Here is a 22,713-nt window from a genome sequence, read left to right as displayed (position 1 = left end):
GGTGCTGTGAAAATTGGGAGATGACTCACCATGAATAGACAGCAAGCAGGTCTCCAAATCTAGCTTTGAGGGCAGTAAGGCGCTACATCCCACTGGGATGAACCATAGTCCAGATCTCCCTCCAGGGGGGGACAGCCAGTCTGTTTTCAACAAAGGCAACCACAGGGAGATTATTTTTATTTTACTCAGTCCCATCTGAGCGTTGAATGCAGAGAGCCTTCTTTTGACGTGACAGCGGAAACTGAAAATGTGGGACTTGAAGAGGGGTTCAGTGTCACGACAAGTGCTGATTTCATTCTCCGAACAGATAGCACGGTGACAGCAGTTGGTGATTTAATTGTCAAAATGTAATATTGGGTGTGATCAAAAACACAGTGCTGTGCACAGTTGTTGTCTCTTACTGATGTGGGTATTGCACACCAAGAAGCTGCACCAAGTCCTGTGTTGCAAATACACTAAGGTGCTACGAACTCTGACCAAGCATTGTATTATGTCATTTGGTGAAAAAGATAGTGCCAAGGTATCATCTGTATCTGAACAACATGGACAGCCATGTGATCTGAAACACAAATAGCAGGAAGAAAAAGATAGATATCTATCTTTTTCTACTATTTTTTCTTTACATACTTTTTCCTACTCTATTAATTGGATACTATTTGTGTTTTAGATCACATTCCTGTGAGTCACATTCCACGTCTTTCAGATATTTCAGAACAAAGCATTATATCCGTTGCAGGTTTTAGGAGAGGACAGTACTTGCCTTTTAACTTAGGTAAGAGGAATTTTGCAGTGTTTCTAAGACACTGCGCAGACAAACACGCAATAGAATTTCCAGAGAAGCTACATCACAAAGGCAACATCCCAAATGTATAATGAATGAATCAATTTATACAGATGTTTAAAATAACAATTTGACCGATAGGCGATGACGATACCAATGTTTTCCGATTTCCCCTGAACGCAGCATCACTTCGTTTTTTACGAGTTCCCATGAACGCAGCATCACTTCCTGCTTGGAGCGCTGCAAAGAGCCGTGTCCATATTTTCTAAAAATGATCGCGGACGGCGTCGTTCTCTCAGACGGATAAAAATAAAATATTATGCTAAAATAGCCCAGATACAGTATATTAACATTAATATAGCTGGGCGGCCCACCCAAGTAAATTCTATGGTTGGGAAACACTGGATAAACATCGCCCACTGCCATCAGTGAATGTCATCTTATTTGCCGATAGGCCGAGAGTCCGGCCGGGAGTCAAAAAGGCGACTTTTGGCCGATACCGATGTAATACCAAGATTTAACCATTTCCCGCTACGATGCCCTCCAAGGCTGATGCATTTTCATCCTCAATTCCATTAATCAAAATAAAACTAGGACGCAAGGTGCCCCAATGCCACATGCTGCGACACAATAATCAAGTTTCCTCAGCAGTGACATATTGACTTTGAGTATTTTTTTAAATATTTTTAATTGATTCATAATTATTGTTTGCACTTTTTTTTTTTCCCCTGCGGGGAGTGTTTTGTAAGGCTTCATGTGTTTTAAACAGATCTCCCACCATGCTTGAGCAATTAAACTGAGCAAAAGGAAAAAAAAGACCGATCTAATAAGGAGAAAAACACTTTTGCAGCAGCAAAGGTCATATTCTGCGACAATCATTTTAGATTTAGTGGGAGATTTTTGCCATGAGGTTTGTCAGCTTGGCGGGGAGGGGGGGATTTACAATCTATGGATCTGCACTAACAAATGGCTTATGGATTGCAAATGAGCAAATTAAAGATTTTCTTGGGTGGCTGAGCCTACACCTAACCTTGTCACCATCACTTCCAAGTCCCTCTACATACTGATGAACATCAAGTCCAAGCCATTCAAACGCTCAAAATCTACTCCTCTTAAAAGCATGACAAATGCCACTATGTTGATTTCGCTTGAGTTTGCATTTGGAAAGACATTTTCTGCCTCACATCTTAGAGAAGCAGATGCTGTGTCTACGAAAAAATAACTGCCAGTTTTGAGAAAAAAAAACACTCCCCGATGAATTGGCATGCGTACTGCATAGGCCAGGCTTTGTGTGCAGAACAAGGTGTTGCAGTACTCACCAGATGCAGGAAAATGAAACGCAGCACACTGCTGGCCAAGTTGAAGGCAATATTGTCATGTTATCAACATCCATTAACATCACACCATTGAAATTATTTGTGTCATTGCTGCAATGAGACAGCAACAACACATAGCAAATGTGTTGCCAAGTATTTAGTTTATTATTTTGTATTTGCCAAAAACAACTACGCCTTTCAGAAGCCTGCAAGAACTCTTAGATCTTAGCACTGGGATCACACTACTGAAAAAAGGACAATTACTCAAGCCTGGTCAGTTTCAACTTTCAGTAGTCAGCCAAATCTTCTAGACAGCAAAAGCAAGGCAGTTTGGAACCATTTCATCTACTTCGCAAGTTATCCAAAGCACTCTCCAGGGAAATGTGGACGTCTCCCTTAAAATGGATGTCTGAATGCTACTGAGCTGCTTTTCAAATTACTTTCAAATAAGTCACGGCTATAATGTGATCTGTAATTTAACAATCTGGCCCTTTACGGTTTTTGATCTTATTCAGGGTGGCTCGAGAGGTGAATGAACCATTTAGGCTGGCGGAGTCGGCGGCTGGCGTGGCAGGAGGACGAGAGACTTTGCAGCGAAGAAATTGGACGGGTTTAAGGTCGGCTACTTTAAAGCATTGCTCAAGATTAAACCCTTTCTCAAATTCCAGCCATTATAGCAATTACATCTCACAACCGCATGGGAGATAATGAGACTATAATCTTTCCCCAACACTGCAGCTCACTTAGATGTAGGGTTTGAGATGAAATTCTGAGAGTACCAGTCGCTCCCCTTTTCCGCTATCTATGTCTGGACTCCTGGAAGCGAGAAAGAAGATGATTACTGCAGTCTAAAATTTCAGCTGAATCTGATGCCAGAGGGAGTAAGAACAACATACTAATGAGAAGCCTTGTCCATATTTCATGCTCTCCTGCTTGGACACGGCCTTGATAACAATATCAACACAGGCGGGGGGACATGAGGTGACTGTGTGATTGTGGTATGGCTATTTGAGGGACTCCCATTATGTGGCAGATGGCACGCCTTTTCTGACCGTCTCTGCCCACGTAGTGGAAACATTGAAAAGTCAATACCCTTGTGATCCAAAGTTGAAAAATGGCCTCCTATGTCTTCCAGTCGAGAGGAATATACATACATTAGATATTCCATGGAACTGGCAAAGAGAACCCATGGGGCATTTCAGCTGGATATCAATTAGAAGCTAATTATCCGAGAGGCAGACATTCATCTGGCCTCCTGTAGCCCACTGCCTTGGTTAGACCTGACCTTAAAGGCTCTCTCTCTCTCTCTCTCTCTCTCTCTCTCTCTCTCTCTCTCTCTCTCTCTCTCTCTCTCTCTCTCTCTCTCTCTCTCTCTCTCTCTCTCTCTCTCTCTCTCTCTCTCTCTCTCTCTCTCTCTCTCTCTCTCTCTCTCTCTCTCTCTCTCTCCCTGAGAGAACAGCTATCATGTCATTCCATGTGAGACGTTCGTCTCAAATCTCACATTTAAGGAGGGTTAAAAAAAAAGAAAAAAAAAAGAAGCAGGACCCATGGGGCGGGGGGGGGCGGGGGCCTTCGGGAAGCGCAGCCAAAACGATAGCTGAGGATCAAAAGGATAAAAATCACACATAGCCTACATGCTATGAACTGTGACATTAGTGTTAGGCCATTAAGACTTGGTCCAGGCAAAGAAAAGAATGGAATCCCGGGAGGATTGGTGGATGTTCATATATGATACATTAATACCTGCTGCTCAAAAAAGGGATCAAGGCATTGAACACTCAAAACCATCTTTGGATAATAAGCCTATATCTTATAAGTACATCTGCCCCTTGGCATTGCATTTTATATTCTGCATATGAGTGTGTGTGCATGTGTGTCTGCGCGTGTGTGTGTGTGTGGGTGTGCATATATGCACATGTGTCCATACAGACTTGTGCTACCAGTCTTTATTCTTGCCCTTCTGTGCGTATTTTTGGGCGGAGGCGGCATGGAGCATTTTTAGACAGATTCAATCAGAAGGGCCTTGGTGTTCTAACTGTTAACACAAAGAACTCTCAAGTCTGAACAAGGACATATTTTTGGTGACTGGAGGCTCAGAAGCAGACCACTTGCCTCTTCTAAAAGAGGCCTCCGCTTAAGAAAGCCACTCATTAAAGCCATCCATGGACTAGGGCTGCACAATTTAGAATAACATGAGAATGACTATTTTCTTGATCAGAATTGAGATACCCAAGAAAGAAACAAAGGAAATAGCCACAAGTAGGATTGTGCGTCTGCGACTTGGTAACAGCCAGTGTCACAGCAGTAAAATGTGCGGTCTGCAAGCTTAGCTGCAGCCACCGAGGTGCATCAACTTGTGATGTCTGTGTCGTGTCACAACTATCCCCCTATAAAGCTGAGCGTTTGGGAGCTGCTGTCAATTTACCCCAAAGAAGAAGAAGGCACATACTCAGACACACCCATATTAGTAAAAAAGGAATACTGTACGAGGATGTACAGGCTTTTGGAGAAGCCAACACATCAACTTCAAGAACTGACTGTTCACTTGCTGCCTCATACTGTATATCCCACCCCTTGACAGGTGCCACTGGAACGAGGTGAGCAATGTTATTCACTTCCCCTGTCAGAGGTTTTAAGTTGTGGCTGATCGGTGTATATCATCTACTGTTCATGCCATACTGTACATGTTGGACAGTTACACATTTGCTCATCGAATGAGTGCAAGTGAGGAGAGCTTTTAATTGCAGAGTTAACCAATGGCTGTGGAGATTAGAATTTTTATTTTTTTTTCCCAAACTGTGCCAAAAAATAGTAAATCGTGTGCGGTGCAGTCGGATTAATTTGTACCTATTATGTAGTTAGCCCCACACCACGATGCAGCTGGCATCGTTTTTGTAAACCTGTTCGGCCCTAGCACATTCCACAACACACAGCCGCGGACTCTGCTACAACTGAATGGAGCTAAAAACACTAACCAGCTGTATCATTTTGTGCTTTTGTGACAGCATTATGCATAGCATTTAGCAGGCGAAAACAATTTATTGTTCAGCCCTGCCATGGAGCTTATTTTAGACAGATGTATAATAACCAAAAGTAAACAACTTTGATCATCATTTGATCATCCCAAATGAAGAAGATGTGGTCTATAAAAACATGGACAACGATCCTCATTAAATTTAAAATAACCTTCTTTACTCACACTATTGGGGCACAAAATCTTCATTGAAGAATGGCACATGATTATCAGAGTATATAACATATACTGCAGCCAGGGAAACAACACTTGACTCTTTGAGACTTTAGATGTTTTGCTGTGTGTGTGTGTGTGTGTGTGTGTGTGTGTGTGTGTGTGTGTGTGTGTGTAGAAACTTACACTGAAAATTACAAATGTGAATGGATTTAAGTACTAGGGAGGTAAAAGAAAAAATATTTTGAGTGCCAGGAGTTTCTCCACAAGATTTTTTGGTTGCAGACCCTCTTAAATCTAAGCAAAAACCCAAGACACAACAGATTTTGTTATATAGTAACTCGATATATAGCCATTTAAAAAATTTACAGAATAAATGAATCAATATTTTGGATAGTAGTGAACATTAACAAATTATAATCTAAGAATGTTTTACAAGACTTAATGCTAATTATTAGCAACTTGTAGTTCATCATTTTATGAGGCATTAGTGTTTACAGCTCTCAGTCTGCATTCAGTTCGAAAGGGAAACAGAGAAAACAGAACTAGCTCAGACCTCTGGCGAGATTACTTTCAGACTCAGAAACAATGCTTGTGTTCATAAAATCCTACACTCCTACACTCACTGTCACATCCCGATCTTGGACACAAAAAGCTGTTAGATGGGGCTCTACACGCGACAATGTGTTCACTATGGTCTACAGACACAGGCATGTCTGAAAATCATAATGAAGTCAACCCATTAAAAGTACTTTATGCCACCAAGCAGAGGCCCATCCCCTGCTGCTAACAGGGCAACAAACGAATGAAAGAACAGTAAAGCTATTTAGATGTCCCAGACATCTAGTGTTTCAGCGTCAACTCTGCGCATGCCTAGCAGAACCTATTAAAAAGTCCTGGTAGCAGCCATGCCAATTTGTAAACCATTTATGAGGTGTCACGGTAGCAACTCCTTTGTCTCATACTGAGATTATTAAAGACCTATAGGTGAAGCTCTCTTTTATCAAATTCATAGCTCTCTCAAGACGAATGGCAAAGCTTTTTGTAATCTGCTGATGGTGGCAACAGATGTTGTGACTGAGCAGAGAGGGGAGGATGAGCCCCAGATGAGTTATGGCCCTCTCCGTTTTGTGCGCCGAAAGGGAGATGGTAGAAAGAAAAAAAAAAAAAAAAAAAACAGCGACTCTCAGGAGCACGCAGATGGGGTAGGTTGTAGGGGTAGGGGTAAAAGTATGCCCTGTCACTGTAAATATAGAAGTGCTGGTACTTAGGGCTGGTTGGAGGTCAGAGGTCACTGGTTGCTCCCGACGACTTTAAAGGTCGGGGAGCAAGGGGGGCGGTGAGTTAGCCCTAGCTGTTGCCCCAGCAAAGAGACGGAGCTCTCAGCCCCCATGAATCCTCTCACCATTTGTCTGCAGTCAACAGCTGGGACTGGCACACGCAGCTGCTTAATTGGCTAAAAGGAATCCAGGGTCTTTGGAATGAGTGTTTGAGTGGCAGATAGATTGGATTAGCTGCTCCATCCAATCTTTGTCACCAAACAAACTAGCCCATCTTCCAAGAATGGGCTGTTATCATGTAATGCACAAGCCACCATTCATTGACATGTACATGTGCAGGGACACCTTAGTGTATCCGACAAAGGTTGATAAATCCCGTTCCATTCAAGCTCTAGTGCAACAAGAAAAAAATCCAAATTATTCGCAATCCCAACAGTTACTGAGAGTTAAAAATGTATCTAAAATGTACAGGGAAAATGTTACGGACTAATCACACATCCAAGGTGCGCTGAGGGCAGAACTGAAAGCCTAGTCTCTGCTACAAGCTACCGATAACAATCTAATCTTTCTGAGCAAATACCAGTCCCAGGTCTTGGGCATATACTAGCATGGAATGTGTGTATTTGTCAACAGTGAAGACCTTCAACAACAGAAATAGATAGATCATTATGGCCTCCTCTGTATGTTTATTTAAAAAAAATAAAAATAAAAAAATAAAAAAACACTACAGCCCTTTGATCATGAGCTGAATTCTTTGGTTGTTCCCCTGGATTCTCTCTTTATGGGTGCAGATCCATCTCCTTTGAAGAAAGACAAGCAACAACATGTAAAAAAAGAAATAATAAAAATCTGTTGCCATTAAATTTCATGAACTTATTCTACTTTGGCTAGTTGAAACCATAGTCCTAGGGCTTAAACCATTGGCAATGTTTTGTTGTTTATACGGTTTTATTAGACTCCATTCCTATGATAAGGCCACCTGCTCATGAAAAGCATCACGGCATCAGAGCACGACAGGATTCTACACATGATAGTGATCTTGTATCCGCCATTCTGTAATGGGCTGGGGAACCGGCGACAGGGTCATGGGCACCCAAGGCACACTGATGCCTGTGGGGAGCGAAGTCTCGCCCGTCTGGTCCCATCCCACAGACGAGCTACTGTAGCACAAATTGCCGAAACAGTTAATGCTGCTATGATAGAAAGGTGTCAGAACACACAGTGCATCACAGCTGGCTGTGTATGGGGCTGCGTGGCCACAGACCGGTCAGAGTGTCCATGCTGACCACTGTCCACCACCGAAAGCATCTACAATGGGCACATGAGCGTCAGAACCAGACCATGGAGCAATGGAAGAAGGTGGCCTGGTCTGATGAATCACGTTTTCGTCTACATCATGTGGATGGCCGGGGTTAGGGTCCGATCCGATCGAGCATCTGTGGGATGTGCTGGAACAAAAAGCCCGATTCATGGGGGCCCCACCTCACAACATAGAGGAATTAAAGGATCTGCTGCTAACGTTTTGGTGCCAGATACCACAGGACACCTTCAGAGGTCTTGTCGAGTCCATGCCTAGACTGGTCAGAGCTGTTTTGGCGGCACAAGGGGAAGCCACACAATATTAGTGGTTATTAATAGTGGTTTTAATGTTGTGGCTGATCGGTGTAATGTCTGGCTTGACATTGGGTGAATAACAAAGTTGAATGTCTCCACAAGAACTCAATGAAGGCCAATGACTACCAGCAGTACAGATGACAGAAGGCCACGTCAGATCACAAGAGCCAGCCATAGTGCCGTCCCTCGGGCAGAACTGCCGGAAAGCAGAGCTGAATCAGCCCTGCTTACCTTCAATGAGTCAGCTCACTAACAGGAGAGACACAGGCACTTAAATGCCCTCTCTGCATCGTTATCATGTAATACAAATGGCCACACCAAAAAAGAAAATGTGTTGAGCTGCCTGTGGAGAATCCTTGCCTCATTAAGACAGTTCAGCACAGAGTACACAGTTTCCTCCAAATGAGGCTATTTCAACACACTTTGCAGGGTATCTGGAATATGCCTGTCCTACAGCTTTCATGACATGCTAAAGCTGTTAGGATTCCTGTGAGAGTGGCTGTTTTTTGCCCTATATGTAACTATAACCTTTCTACGATAGCTCCCTTTACCTTCCCACGTAGACTGCTTTGCCCACATTTGGAGCTTTAAATTGAGAAATGGACTGAGATGGAATGAATTCCCTTTGCAACATTTTTCCACCTTAACCAGTGATCAGGCTATGTAAACCGTGTACATTGTGACACAGACATTTAAAATAAAATAAAAACCTACCAGCTGGGAATTGTATTATTTTCGAGGCTTTTCTGTTTTCTACATATTTTCCCTGATTAAGTGGCATAAAGAGAGCCGTTTCCCTCAGCACTTGGGGAAATGAATCAAAACCTTGCCAAGATGGACACCTTTTTCCTTTATTATTATTTCTTCTCCAGGAAAGTGTCTCACATTTTCAGCACTGATAACATTCAGACAGCTACACTCGCCGCTGTCTGGCTCAGAGGGTGATACACAGGGACGGAGTTGCCCTGACATATCTGAGGGAGCAGTTGGCGCTCAGGAATCGACAAAAATCCCCTAATCACCTGACGTTGTATAAAGCTGAAGACCCACTGTGGCCACAAGCGCGATATTCATTTTTAGGATTGAACCGTGGAAAGCTTGTTAACCGTAGCCGACACCAGGCTATATTTTTGCACCTTCAGTCAATCCTTTCATGTTTTGTATCCAATCAACCATCGTTTTTTGGTTTTTTTTCATTATTATTACAAATCCTGTAGCAATGTACTGTGACCTACTCTAAATATAATATCATATATATATATATATATCAATCATTGGGTCTGAGCGGGATGGTGTTTGGCCAGGACAGTGGAAAAAGAAGCCCTTGTCAGTTGCCACACCCCTTTGAGCAAAGAGATAAGATAAGACCAAAGAAAGTTCTGTGCGTGTCCACACACACACACACACACACACACACACACAGGAAAACCTTCACGTTCTGAACTTGTAGGTTTGAGCGCAAGAGAGAGAGTGAGAGGGGGAGAGAGAGAGAGAGAGAGAGAGAGAGAGAGAGAGAAACAAAAAGAGAATAGAGAGAACTAAAACTAGTGCATGTCACTGACGGCATGAGAGAAAGCTCCGAGGATGATGGTCTTTTATCTTAGCCGAGCGGCGCTGACACATGCCCTGGAATAGAAGAAGCACAGCGAGACGAGCAGTCATCTCAACCCTCATACAAAAACCATGAGAACCGCAGCCCAAATCACTTCAGACCCATTTCCCCCCTGATAGAATGTCACTTCCCAGCCATATTATGGGAGCGGCGAGCGAGTGTGTGTGTGTGTGTGTGCGTGCGTGCGTGCTGCATGTTGCAAATAACAGAGTGCTTAAGCCGCTGTGTAGAACGCGATTTGCTGGAGCGGCCGCAGCGCCTTTTCACGGACGCTCAACTCGGCGTTCACCATTAATTCGACAGAGAATAAGGGCATATATCGGCCACCGTGCGTTTTACACCCGGCGCGTCTTCAGCAAGTGCCGTGCCCATTGTAGGGTGGCAGGGAGCTGCAAGATACGCGTCTTCTCCTGCGCAAACAACAGGCATTTAACAGATTAAACGCCCTGGTTGAAACGTATCATTACCGCGGCCCCTGTCAAGAAGCAGCAGATGTCACATCACAGGCGGCTGCGGGGGGGGGGGGGGGGGGGGGGCTGAGGTGGCCGCCGGCCGCCTGACTACAAACACCTTCTCTGCTGCACTCCTCCGCGGAAAACACACAAGGAGGGGGGGAGAGACACAAGGAAGACATGAATGAAAAACATTGTTTAAATCAATGTCCGGGGGGGGTTCCCCGCAAATGAAATCGTCGAATTCCAAAATGAAAACACAACGAAAAGCTCCCCGCTCCGAGCGCTGTCTGCGAATATGAAACACAACAAACAACCCCTTTGGTACCTGAACAATACCCCGTGCACCCAAGGCCCACTTCCAAAAAATAATAACAATGATAACAATGATAATGTGAGGGCGCACAAGAGGTCAGCCGTTACTATTTTACTGTTCTGTTTTGCTTGTTTGTTCGTTTGTTTGTTTGTTTGTTTGTTTTACCGCGAGACGAGCTCATTCCACCAGCGCGGCGGCTTGACACCCCGCGGGCCCGCGCACGCACGCACGCACGCGAGTCCGTACGTGCACGTCGTCCGGGCGACGAACATCAAAAGCACCGACAAGCCGCGCGCGAGGCAGCGTCCAGAATATAAGTTATAATACATTAAAAAAATATATATTTATTATTATTATTATTATTATTATTATTATTATTATAATCATCAAAAAAAATTAAGGTGAAATTACCTCGCTAGGCTCCTCGGACCGGCTCCGGTGTCATACTGTGGCTCCTCCGGCCGCGGTGCTAGTCGCTCTGGCTTCTCCGCAGCGCTCCGTGTGGCTCGGAACACGAAACGGCCACAATTACCATTTCCACACTTTAGCGGAAAAAAAACACACACACACACACACACACACAGACACACACAAATGGACCGCGTGTGACGACTCCGTCTGAAGGCTGCCACGCACACGCACGCACACACACACACACACACACACACGCAGACGCGAGGTCCCGAGCAACGGCGAGCGGCTCCGGACGTGGGGGTAGAAACGATCGGACCGCGTCAGAATCGTTCCCGGCGTGAAGTCGCGCCGTGTCGCGCCGCGTCAAGTGACCGAGCGGAGCCCAGTGCCACGCAGCGCCGCAACACGACGCGCTGCAACGCCTCCCGCTGCACAGTCTGCCCTCCCCGGCGGACAGAGCCACCCACGCACCGCGGGTGGGGGAGGAGGAGGAGGAGGAGGAGGATGGTGGGGGGGTCGTGAATTATTCATGATTTATTTATTTATGAAGGACGCGCTAATGCCTAAATCATTTAGGATTATTCAACAGTGTCGGGGTTGATGCCAATCAAACTTCAATTACTTTTTTTTGGGGGGGGGGGGGGGGAGATTTGGGGAACAAGAGCTACTTAGCAGGGATTTGATGGCTGGAAACAAGAAGAAATACATGGATGAGCAAAACACGCACAGGCCTGGCCTCCTGGTACTTGCAGACCGGGTGCAGTCATCTGCTGCCGGGAAACTGAAGCTCCTTTCATACCAAAGCGATTGCCGTTGGTTCGCGGTGTCATGTCAGCAGCGGCTCAAACATTTTAAGTCATTCTGGACATAGACCCGGCTGCTCCTCCATGATAACTAATACGACGCAACATGTCATCGATTAGTTGTTGCATAATGACCTCCTCCTTTACGAATTTAGCGCCAGAAATTCACCGTTTTGTGGTGATTGATGAAAGATGTAATCTTGAAATGTGTGGCCCTTGGATGGAACCATGGACGTGTGTGTGTGTGTGTGGGTGTCTTCACACCCCTTCTGTAAACGCTAAACAAACAAACTGATAAGCAAACCAGAACACTGAACTCATAATGAAAGTTATGGGGTTTTTTTAATCGTAGTTGGTGGGCTACTATTATAAACATGCCGTGATGTGTTGAGATGATTTGACTTTGTTACCAGTGGCGAAATATCCGAAAATAGAAATAAATGCTCGTCTTATAGCCCTTAAATTGTGGTGTCGGGGGAAACGTTCCAAAACGAATTCATGCACTGATACACATACAACGAGCACATGGAACGAGCTCGCTCACTGTATGGAGGAAAAAAAGGGAAGGGGCCACATCCACCACCACCACCACCTATCGGAGCACCTTTCTCGTCTGATGTGGGTCTCATGACTGAAGCTCTAGGTCTCCAGCGTTCCATTAGATAGTAGACATTAGGTGACAAGAGATGGTCGTTTGTCCGGCCATGTCTTAGAAGTGCCGTTATTGCCACATAAAATATCATCCCGGCACCCTGGTTCTGCCTAGAGCGAAAAAGATAAGGGTGCTCTATTCATTGTTGGAACAATCCCAAGCCTTCAACTGGAAGATGCAAAAGTAATCGCACGCGAGAGTAATCTGCTCTGTTGACCCTTCACCACAATCCAACCCCACTCCATCAGCTCACTGAGCGCAGAGCTTTGGTGTCTCACGCAGGAAACCATTCCCAGTTGTGCCCTGGTTGTCTAAAAATATCCAAGACGTTGAGACAAAAGAGAGGGAGGTGCATCAAGAGAGTCATTGTGTAAAGCAAGTATAATAGCTACCAGTCATCAATAATGCAATGGTTGGCCTACCCATGAGCTGAGCAGAGGGACAGCGTGTGCACTGCTGCGTTCCAGAGTTACAAGAGGCGTCAAGTAGAGTATATTTACAGCCGCAGACGTAAAGCACTATTCTCTGCAACCCCAATGTGCATCGTGTGTCTGTTATCTCCATGTTTCTGATCCGGACACGCAAAGGCACACATACGTGCTGAAAACTCAAATATAACTTATATCATATCAGTTTATGTGCAGTATAACAAAGCATCCTGCAGTCGGTGCCAGGCTGCAAAGTGATATTTGAGCCTTCCTGCAGCTGTCATATCCGGTGGTCGGACCTCGCCATATCAGGAGGCCGCCTCTTGGGAGAGGGGAATTGCTCCGATGATACAGGTAAACTGGTTTCGCTGACACCATCACGATGAGTTGAGGCGACGAGGGATGAATTGGGATTCGGGGAAGATCAGTACGCTCACGAGGAGCCATGAGAATGACAGACGGGGAAGGGAGAGGCAAGAACGAAGCCTGGTCCCGGATCCCCTGCTAATTTAGTGGCATCTTCGCACCTCGACTACACCAACACCGTGGGTGCTTGCGTGTATACATGTGATATTTGCTCTTTATGTGTGTATTTGTGTGTGTGTGCGCGTGTTTCTGTGCAGCACTGCGTGAATATTTGGAAATGTGTTTGCAAAAACCCCCAAAGGTTCTGTCAGAATGAATCCCTCACCCAACACTCACGGCCAGTGAGAGAGAGAGAGAGAGTGAACGATCACTACGTGTATGTTGCTCAGTTTTTACACATTTCCACTTGAAAATGTGCAGCACAACACTATATTCCAGACTATGTTTTTTAACCCAATTGAATAAATCCATCAAATAATTGCATCTATGCAACCAAAATTGTCATTGTTTAACCAAGCTGGTCAAAAAGCATGGCACACAGCGTCGATTTCCCACTAAATGCTAATATTCAAAGGTTTCTCACAACTTTATAATTGATAAACCATAATAATGATTTGAAATAATTATATATTATATATATATATATAATGTATAATTATAACACAACTTCTGCATCTACAAGACATGGACTTGGCACATAAGGGATGATTCATTGGTTGGTGATCGAATTCAAGGGCGCATGTTACGATGGGTGAAGGCGGACCCAAACGCAGACAGACAATGGAATTTAGTAGGATAAAAAAATGTTTGGTTTTTTTTGGGAGGGGAAAAAGCCGGATGAGGATGGCGAGGCAAGGCAGAAGGTAGGGAGGCGACGGCAGAGCTGAGCTGAGCTGGTCGGCGGAAGGCAGAGCTGAGCTGAGAATGACAGGTGGACACGAGAGGGTGGTGGTCCTGGGAGCACGGTGAGTACAGGTAACGCAAACAGCAGGAGGAATAACTCTGTAGTTTAAATAGCAATCCGGTGATGAGTGGATGGAGAACTGGAGAAGATACAACGATCAGCCACAACATTAACACTGAACCTGCCGCCGGTTCACCAGTTGTCCTTCTCTGGACCACTTTCGATAGGTACAAACCACCACACACCGGGAACACCCCACAAGACCTGTCGTTTTGGAGATGCTCTGACCCAGTCGTCCAGCCATCACAATTTGGCCCTTGACAAAGTCACTCAGATCCTTACGCTTGTCCATTTTTCCTGCTTCCAACACATCAACTTCAAGAACTGACTGTTCACTTGCTGCCTCATATATCCCACCCCTTGACAGGCGCCATTGGAACGAGATGAGCAATGTTATTCACTACTCCTGTCATGTTGTGGCTGATGGAAGGCAAATGTGCAGGCTGGGCAGGTGAGGTGAATGGGCCGCAATCAGGAGGGAGCCGGGGAGTGCCAATGGAGGTAGCCACGGCCACACCACATACACACATACAGCGACAGACGGGGGGGAAAAATAGGAAACACATGGAAACACAAGGGAAATAACTGGAGGCACGGCCGGGGCCGTTACAGCGCATGATGGAGGGTTGTAAAAAGACGCAACATGGCTTGTGATGGATGTGATTACAGTTATAGGCTTCCCTGCGTGCTGAGGCCAGATATGGTCTGCAACAATTCTGTTTTTGTTTGCATATGTAAGTGCGTATTCAGGCAACCCCAATAAACTGTGTTTCGACTGAGAGGTTAAGAATGATGCACGATGCTTATTACATATGTAATAAAAAAGCAAAGGAAAGATTAATAAACACAGAATCCCATAGCAACAGTAGGAACATAGGAACCAGTTGCGAGGGAGAGAAAAATGCCGATCCCCAAAGAGCTGACTAGCTCATTTGGTAAACCAACCATAAAAAAAGAAAATTCCCTTGAGACATTCCTCCATCAATATTTCCACAGTGATTATATTAAGTGTTGGGGGTGGTAGCAAATGGGCCAAGGTGGGATTGCAATTATCTATAAAATCGAAATAAGTCATGTTTATCTAAATATAAATAGCATAACAGACACACAATCCCCCAAATGGTGGTACAGGAAAGGTCGATACCGCGTCGTATGAGAGCGAGCATGACCTCGACAGATTACTGCACCTTTGGGAGCGCACATTTCTGTGGGGACGCTTCGCATGAAAATAAAGAGTCCGGGGAACTTGAAGGGACAGGATTTGTTGAGAACCGCCAACTTCAACAACAAAGCATGACCAGGATCATTTATCTTATTTAGTCGTACCGAAGAGGAACTCTGAATTATTAATTCACAGTCCTTTAACTTGATGAGAGATCGTGTGACGTCCTTTCACAGCCGACACCCGACGTTTGAATTCTTGGACCGAGGTACACTGCAGGTAAGGTTGCATTATTGTATAAGTTGTTGATGTTTACGCAATTCTGCACAGTTGTAACAGTAGGCCTACGGGGCGTGCACAGTCGATCTCCGCCAGGCTACTTTGTAGGGATGAGTGTCTCCATCTGCCCTGGTTATGTCACAGCTGACGATAACAGTTTCAGCAAATGACATTTTTTCGACACCGGCTCAACGCCCCTCCCTTGACTACGTCAGGTAGAAGTCACCTCAACATGAACCACTGGGAAAGACACGGAGCTGAGACTACCAATGCTGCACATACGCCTGAGGTAAGATGTTTCTGGAATGAATGGACATTCAAATTACATTGATTGATTCTCAATTTGATTTTGATTCCAAATTGATTCTCTATCAGGGTCACCTTTACATGCATGAAATGCATGAAAGAGACAGGGCGTTGGCGGAGCCGAAACGGTATATGCTTTCTGCACCGCCCCATTTACCGCCGTCATCTAATCGACTAAATGGAGCATGCAACAGACCATGGGCATGGGGAACAACCACAGTAAAGGCCTCAGAGGTATTTGTTTGTATTGATGGATCACTTTAAAATCACTTGAGCTATGAGGCAGATGTGCGACAGCATTCGATTTTCACTATGGCTGCACAGTTTAAGCCTCAAATTAGATTTCTCTCCCCAACTGTTTTACTTACAAACTAAAAACTCCACTCTTGACATCTTCAGGGATCCCCCTTGCAGCGATGGGAAAAGGAGCTCATGGAGCAAAGGCTCTGGAAGGTCTCGCCTTCCAGCCATCACCAGCGGCACCTTGAGCAAGACTCCAGAGCTGGCAAAGCCTCCAAAGATTTGTAAAAGAGTCAAGCTCCCCCTGGCATCCACCGGTGAGTTTTCCAGAGCACATTCTGTGTTGCATAAAGATCAAACTGATAACTGGCTGCTATTTCTTGACAATTACATCATGATTAGTTCAATCTGATGCACCGTTATTGGAATACGATGTGTTTGCCTTCGATAACTAAGCGTTCCCTTTTTTACTCTTTTCCAAGTCAATAAAAAAACATTCCGCAGGGTGTGACAACAAACTCAGGCGGTTCCTGGATGAAAACAGCCGAATTTTCAAATCATCCACCAGCAAGACCTCCACATCTGCACAAAGCCTGGAAAACCCAAAGGCCATGAGCGAGATAAGACCCCATTTAACGGATCAAATGTCCCTTATAAGCAAGCGCGTATTTGCACGTCAACATCAGGAATCCAATCTCTTCCGCGGCTGAGCTCTCACCGTAGGCGCTCCCACACACCCTGGCAACGGCTGTCACCGTCGCATGGCCAGACCGGTGAGATGATGAATGGGGTAGAGTCCGGCCATTCTCGGCAGCTGATATCTGATCTCTTTGAGGGATATCGCCGTGGAAGGGGACACGAGCAGTGAGGACACAAACAGGGAGGACTTTTCCACCGTCTCCGATGACAACAACGTATCATCTGTCCTGGTATCTATTGCCTCCGGGTGTCCCTCCCATGCCGACAGAATGGAGGGCTTTCTGAGCCACTTCTCTGGGGTTCCCCTTAGTGGTCGTCTCGGGAGACTTGATGGGATGACCTCCGCCGAATCTGAAGGGGAGGAAGGGAAAGATGATGATTTATCATCCACGCGGCAGGGCAAGGATAGAGGGAGCTATTACATCCCCATTCGGCGGTCAAACTGTCAGTTACGTTTCCACTACCGCCGGCTCTCCCCGCGGCACTCCGAGCTCTGACAGCCCGCGGCGTCTGAGCTCATGGCTACGTTCCTCGGGAATATCGAGTGGAAACACCCCGGGTGGCGATGGACACACGCTCTCACCTGTAGCGGCGCATTCCGGGCGGCCTCGCTGTCAACCACTACCGTTGTCAACCAACCGCCTCCTGTCGCTGAAAGAGCGGTTAGGAGCATAGGGACTTCCCCTCAGCAGCTAGCTGAACATCTCCCTGATCCGGACGGTGGGTCAGCCCGTCACTGGCCGACATCAGAGCCAAGGGTGGACGAGACCCCACCCAGGACATGCATCTCCGGGAGGCAGTACCTTGTGTTCGACAGGCGGGGGGAGGCGGCAGACGCTCGGCGGGGGAACGGCAGCGGTGACACAGATATGTCATTACTCCCCCATGAGACATCTGGTTCCAGCAACACCGATGAGATGGGTCATCTGACCTTAGCGCTCATGAAACTTCACGACATGTGTGAGGAGGTCTCTCACAGGCAAGAATATCAGGCGGATCCCAAAGGGGCTACAGCTGGCCAAGAAGCAAGGAGAGAGATTTTAAGCCGCATAAAAGAAAGGTGAGCGAGTGAATGGATAAAAGGTCCGACATACTTACGTGAACTTCTTGCCGATGTGTTTTCTGTGCTCTCCCCAAAAAACCCCAGTTGTTTCCTACCCTGCATCGAATGGCTGGTGAAGAAATTCTTTGCGAATCCGTGATTCCACGTTCACTGATAAGTTGGCATCACACACTGCGGAATTTGAATTGAATTATTGCCTATTACCTCGAGGCTGTGAGAAGAGTCATCTGATGAGGGCGAAGGAGAACAGTGTCGGATCTGCCAGAGTGGTGCCAACTCCCCGGGCAACCCTTTGCTAAAGCCCTGTCGGTGTTCTGGCAGTTATTCACAGTGACTGTCTGAAGACATGGATTCAGACAAAGATTTGCGCAGGTCAACACACCTTTAAATATCATTGTCTTAAAGTAATTTCCCCCTGGGATTATTAAAGTATTTCTGATTCTGATTCTGATTCTGACTTATCAACCAAAACTTGAAGACAATCAAGTGTCTTCATTATAGAATAATATGATAATATCAACACAATATGAACAATCAGTACACTTTTTTTTTTTTTTGCTATTTTTGAGCTATGGTAAAGGGAGTCTAAAATTTTGGATGACCTGGATGACTTGGATTTGGAGGATTATAACCAAAGGCACAGCCAGCTGCAACAGGTATATTTCTACAAAGTTCACATACTTGTACATGTTTTAACTTTTGGTATGTTATTATATTAATCCTGCCGCTGTGTCCTATTTTCTTTTTGAAAAGTTATTTTTCTAGTTTGTTATAATTTTGCCATAATTGACTTTGAGGATTACCTACTGAGGCACTCACTCTTGTTCTAATTGCTTTGTAGGAGTCATATCAACGCAGAACTCTACATGATGTTACTGCTTCCGCAGCGTTTTGCAGAGGAGTTTCAGGGGATCACTCACATTTCCTCACCTTCCCTTTCCGGCACCTCCTTCTGAGTCTCTGCTCATTAAGTGTTCAATCAATTAATTCATCATATCAATGCACATGGAGCACAAATTAAATCGACACCGGCCAGAGATAATGTAGGCGGTCTGTATGAACAGCACACTATATTGACCCCACCCAGAGATTATATAAACAATTCATAATGTAGCCACTCAGTATAAGCACTACACATTGATCAGTAGTAAGAGGACATTGAGTAGAAGGCAAGTAAAAAACTATCCATATATATATATATAAAGTGTGAATTGTGTTATAGAAAACAATGAATCACAAATTATAATAATATAATAATAAATACCATATAATAATAAATATACTCTCGCTGGAAAGCAGAGCTGGGATACCATCCTTTGAAAATAGCATGTGATAGTTGCTGCAAAATTATTTTTTTTTTTTTACCTGATAAGTGCTTGGCATTTAAATTAAAATTCTATTGAATTTATGGAGAACTGAGTTCTGATGCAATTTATTCTCTCTAAAAGATTCAGAGCCAGTCACTTTCCCCACGGTGAGAGATAGGGAATCTACCACAACCTGTACCACCATGTGCCACTGTGTGCAACAGCCCGGCAACCACAATATGTATGTTTGTTTTTGTGCGATGTCCTTTGCATATTAAAGGCACCTCCCTTTCGACATTGCATCGAAAAAATTATTATTCAAAATTATTTTTGTAACTTAAAAATGGGGACTTAATGTTTTCATGTTTTGTGCAGTAGATAACATGTATACAGACATATTTTAATAATGTGATTTTAGATCGGTTTTCCTGTACCTTTAACTAACATAATTAAGTATTTTATCAAAATATTCATTTCATTTGGCAATGTCCCTTCATTAGTACATATATGTATTTTTTATTATTTCATATAACAATACATGACACATGAGGAGATTATATGGTATTTTAGAAAACTGAACTGTTTATTTATTTTGTATCAAACACCGCAAAATATGAATCTGCCCTGACAAAAAGAAAAGGAGCGCCAGCAAGGCCAGTTGCAAAAGGAGGTTGGCTGAACGTGGCACAGCTCAGGTTGACAGATCACAGGAGTCTGTCTTGGTAATGTGCATCAACATCACACTAGAAAAATCCATGATGCTCTTCTGTGAGATTCCAGTGATGTGGTTCAGCTCGTTCACTACCTGACATAGAATAAATGATGGGGTTAATGCCCAAAACATGCAAGCAGTGTACATTCAACACATTTAATGGTAGATGAACCTCTTTCCATGTTTTAGAGTTACTGTGCGTTGAATAGAATTGTATGTGTTCACAACACTATACTTCAAAGTCAACAACGCGATAAAAGCCAGAACCTGTTCCCATTTGTTGACAGCGATGACGTATGTTGCCGCGGCAATGACACCAACACCAAGAAGCATGCCGTCTTCGGTCACCGTTAAGAACTTCTCTCTGAGTTTTTAAATGATGGATTAAAGCGGTCTGAATATCCTAAAACACAATTAGAATACTAGTGACCTTTTTCCCCCCCAGAAATAGAAATGCAGATCAAAGATAGAATAAAAAAAAAATTAATAAAAAAAAGACTGCAGTTACAGGGAGACTTGAGCAATGAGAAATATTATCCCACAAGGAGAAATATGCTGTGCCGTACATGACCATTGCACCTCAAAGGGAGATTGATGTTCTTTGAATGTCAACTACAGTAGTCAAGTAATGAGTACTTATGGTTGGCAGGGTTTCACCAACATCTGGAATGAACAAAGATTCAAAAAAAATAAAGAGGGGAAAAACTGAAATGTTATGTTACCTCTGCTCTCTGGATGGGCTGGCACACTGAGTCGTGGCCATTAACAAGGAGTCGTAGATGGCCGTTCTCTGCAGACAAGTAAACTGGAGGACGTGGCAGCACAGATGATACAGATGTTCCACAGGTGTTGAAGACTCATTGTGCCCTAAAAAGGGCATGTCAGCACCCTGAGTCACTGTGGTTATTTGATGTTCATCATTGTTACAAAGTTTAGTACATTCCGAAACCACTATATAGGAGACACTGTAAATCTGACATTTTTGCCTGGTATTGGTATCCTATCGCTTTATAAAGATGACATTGTTTTTATGTACAAAACGCTGACTTACCAAGTATCTCCAGAAGTATTTCCACGTACACCAAAGGGTTGGGGGCGTTAAGCTTATATTCAAGGCCCTTCAGGATCAGCAGCTCCGATTCCAATAGCGTCTGCTTGGAAACGCTGAGGCCCATCTTGTGAAGAAACCGCACGGCGGCGTCGTTATCGATCATCTTTCGGAATGGAATAAATAGAAAATTGCACGCGGATTAGTTGAGCACAACATAATCACGTTGACACTACCACCACTAACTACCTCCCCATTCAAGGATAATGGAGTCGTGTCTTGCCAGTCACAAATGTACTGTGAGGGTGTGACGCACAAGCGAACTCCTTCCGGAGGGACTCGTCTCACACCCGGTGAAGCGTCGCCAGCATTCAGAGAGAGACGCAAAGCGAACATTTTACAACGGACGAGTCGGGCGTCCTGGAAGCTAAGCGCGCGCAGTACGTGTACGGCAAACTGACGCGACTCTGCAGAGACAGCTTGCTCGCCAGCTGGACGCAGGAGAAGACGATGACGGGGAACTTCTCCCTCAGCTCCTCGAAAACCACATCCCGGTAGTTGCTGGGTTGGTCATCGGCTGCGAACCGATCCTCGAGGTGCTTTATCATGAACCTGGAAGAGAGAAGTTATTTGGCTTATATACGTCTGTATATATATACGTATATAAAATAATCTACAAGTCGACTGTGGAGAGGCCTGCTGCGGGGGTTATAATCTCACCTTTCGAGTGTCTCGACAGCGTGATATCCCACCAGAACATCGAGCCGGAGCTTTTGAGTCATCAGGAAGATGCATTCTGAGGACCACAACAAACGGACGGAGAATAGACGGGACGTACCAACAAGAGAAATGATAGAACGGCGGAATGATGCAATATTTAATCACGCTCATAGCTTTCGATAGGGGCTGTCCGATCACTGCCGGCTCATAACATTTGAAAATGATGAAGACATGAATGTTGAAGTGGCTTAGTATTTTTTTAACCGATAAACACCTTGTCGAGATTTTAAAAACCGTTGGGGGAAAAAAAACGGTTGAAAAAATGTCGTTTTTTTTCTTTTCTCGTGTTTATCGTAAACACAAGAAACGTAGAAGTTACTTTTTCAGTTGGTAAATTCGACATGACGGGACAAAGATTTTTTTTTTTTTTTTTTAGCTCAGGGTTTGTGGCGATCATGACTCATTTTAATTCCAATTCTAACCCTAAGCTACTATATAGATTCCGCAATTTCGGAAACATAAAAACAACAAATGACGTCACACCCCAGTAGCGGCTGAGTTGGGCCTCGCAGCTACGTACTGCGCCGCTTCATTACCACAGGTGGTAACGTCACAACGTGCAAACAATGTAGTGTTTGTCTGAAACTGTTCGGGGACGTACCTTACCGATCAGCGTTTTATCTTTGAACACCCCGCTGTTTTCGGACAAGTTGTTCAGTTTGTCCTTATTTCTGTCGTTCAGATTCGTGAGAAAGTCGTATAACAGGTCGGACGAGGCCCTGCCAAACTGCGGCCCGCGAGGGGAGGCTGGCGGGCGGAGGAGCCTTTTGGCCATTTTTCACTTGCATATACACAGACAAAACAAAAAATAAATAAACCCTGTGAGAGTAACGTGAAACTGTTTTGTTGTTTGTAATGGTCAAGCACCCCAGCCGTCCGGAAGATGGCGGCGTTGCAACAATTAGTCGGAACGAGGAACCAGGTCGGAACTA

General features: G+C 44.8%; 1 protein-coding gene across 2 annotated transcripts; it reads right to left on the bottom strand.

The window, feature by feature from the left end:
- Positions 1-19,802: 19,802 nt before the first annotated feature.
- cntd1 (cyclin N-terminal domain containing 1) lies at positions 19,803-22,649 on the bottom strand. Of its 2 annotated transcripts, none has more exons than XM_080021588.1 (7): positions 22,388-22,646; positions 21,722-21,797; positions 21,463-21,613; positions 21,005-21,167; positions 20,676-20,820; positions 20,221-20,317; positions 19,803-20,046 (listed from the first exon to the last, which is right to left on the bottom strand). In XM_080021588.1, the coding sequence occupies exons 1-7, from the start codon at positions 22,554-22,556 to the stop codon at positions 19,933-19,935; spliced, it is 915 nt and encodes a 304-aa protein (XP_079877714.1). In that variant the 5' UTR covers positions 22,557-22,646; the 3' UTR covers positions 19,803-19,932. The 2 variants fall into 2 exon arrangements, with proteins under 2 accessions (XP_079877714.1, XP_079877715.1); XM_080021589.1 differs by having other exon boundaries at positions 19,934-20,042; positions 22,388-22,649.
- Between the last annotated feature and the right edge of the window lie 64 nt (positions 22,650-22,713).

Source organism: Zeus faber (assembly GCF_960531495.2).
Source record: "Zeus faber genome assembly, chromosome: 20".
Taxonomy (NCBI): Eukaryota; Metazoa; Chordata; class Actinopteri; order Zeiformes; family Zeidae; genus Zeus; species Zeus faber.
Note: the sequence above shows the minus strand (reverse complement) of the source record. Positions and strands in the feature narration are given on the sequence as shown.

Bases quoted from the DNA above. Each gene is read 5' to 3' on its own strand.
- cntd1 (XM_080021588.1), bottom strand. From the start codon at position 22,556: ATGGCCAAAAGGCTCCTCCGCCCGCCAGCCTCCCCTCGCGGGCCGCAG. The intron at 21,798-22,387 runs GTAAGGTACGTC...TGTGGTCCTCAG, and splicing joins CAAAGATAAAACGCTGATCG to AATGCATCTTCCTGATGACT. The intron at 21,614-21,721 runs GTGAGATTATAA...TCTCTCTTCCAG, and splicing joins GCTGTCGAGACACTCGAAAG to GTTCATGATAAAGCACCTCG.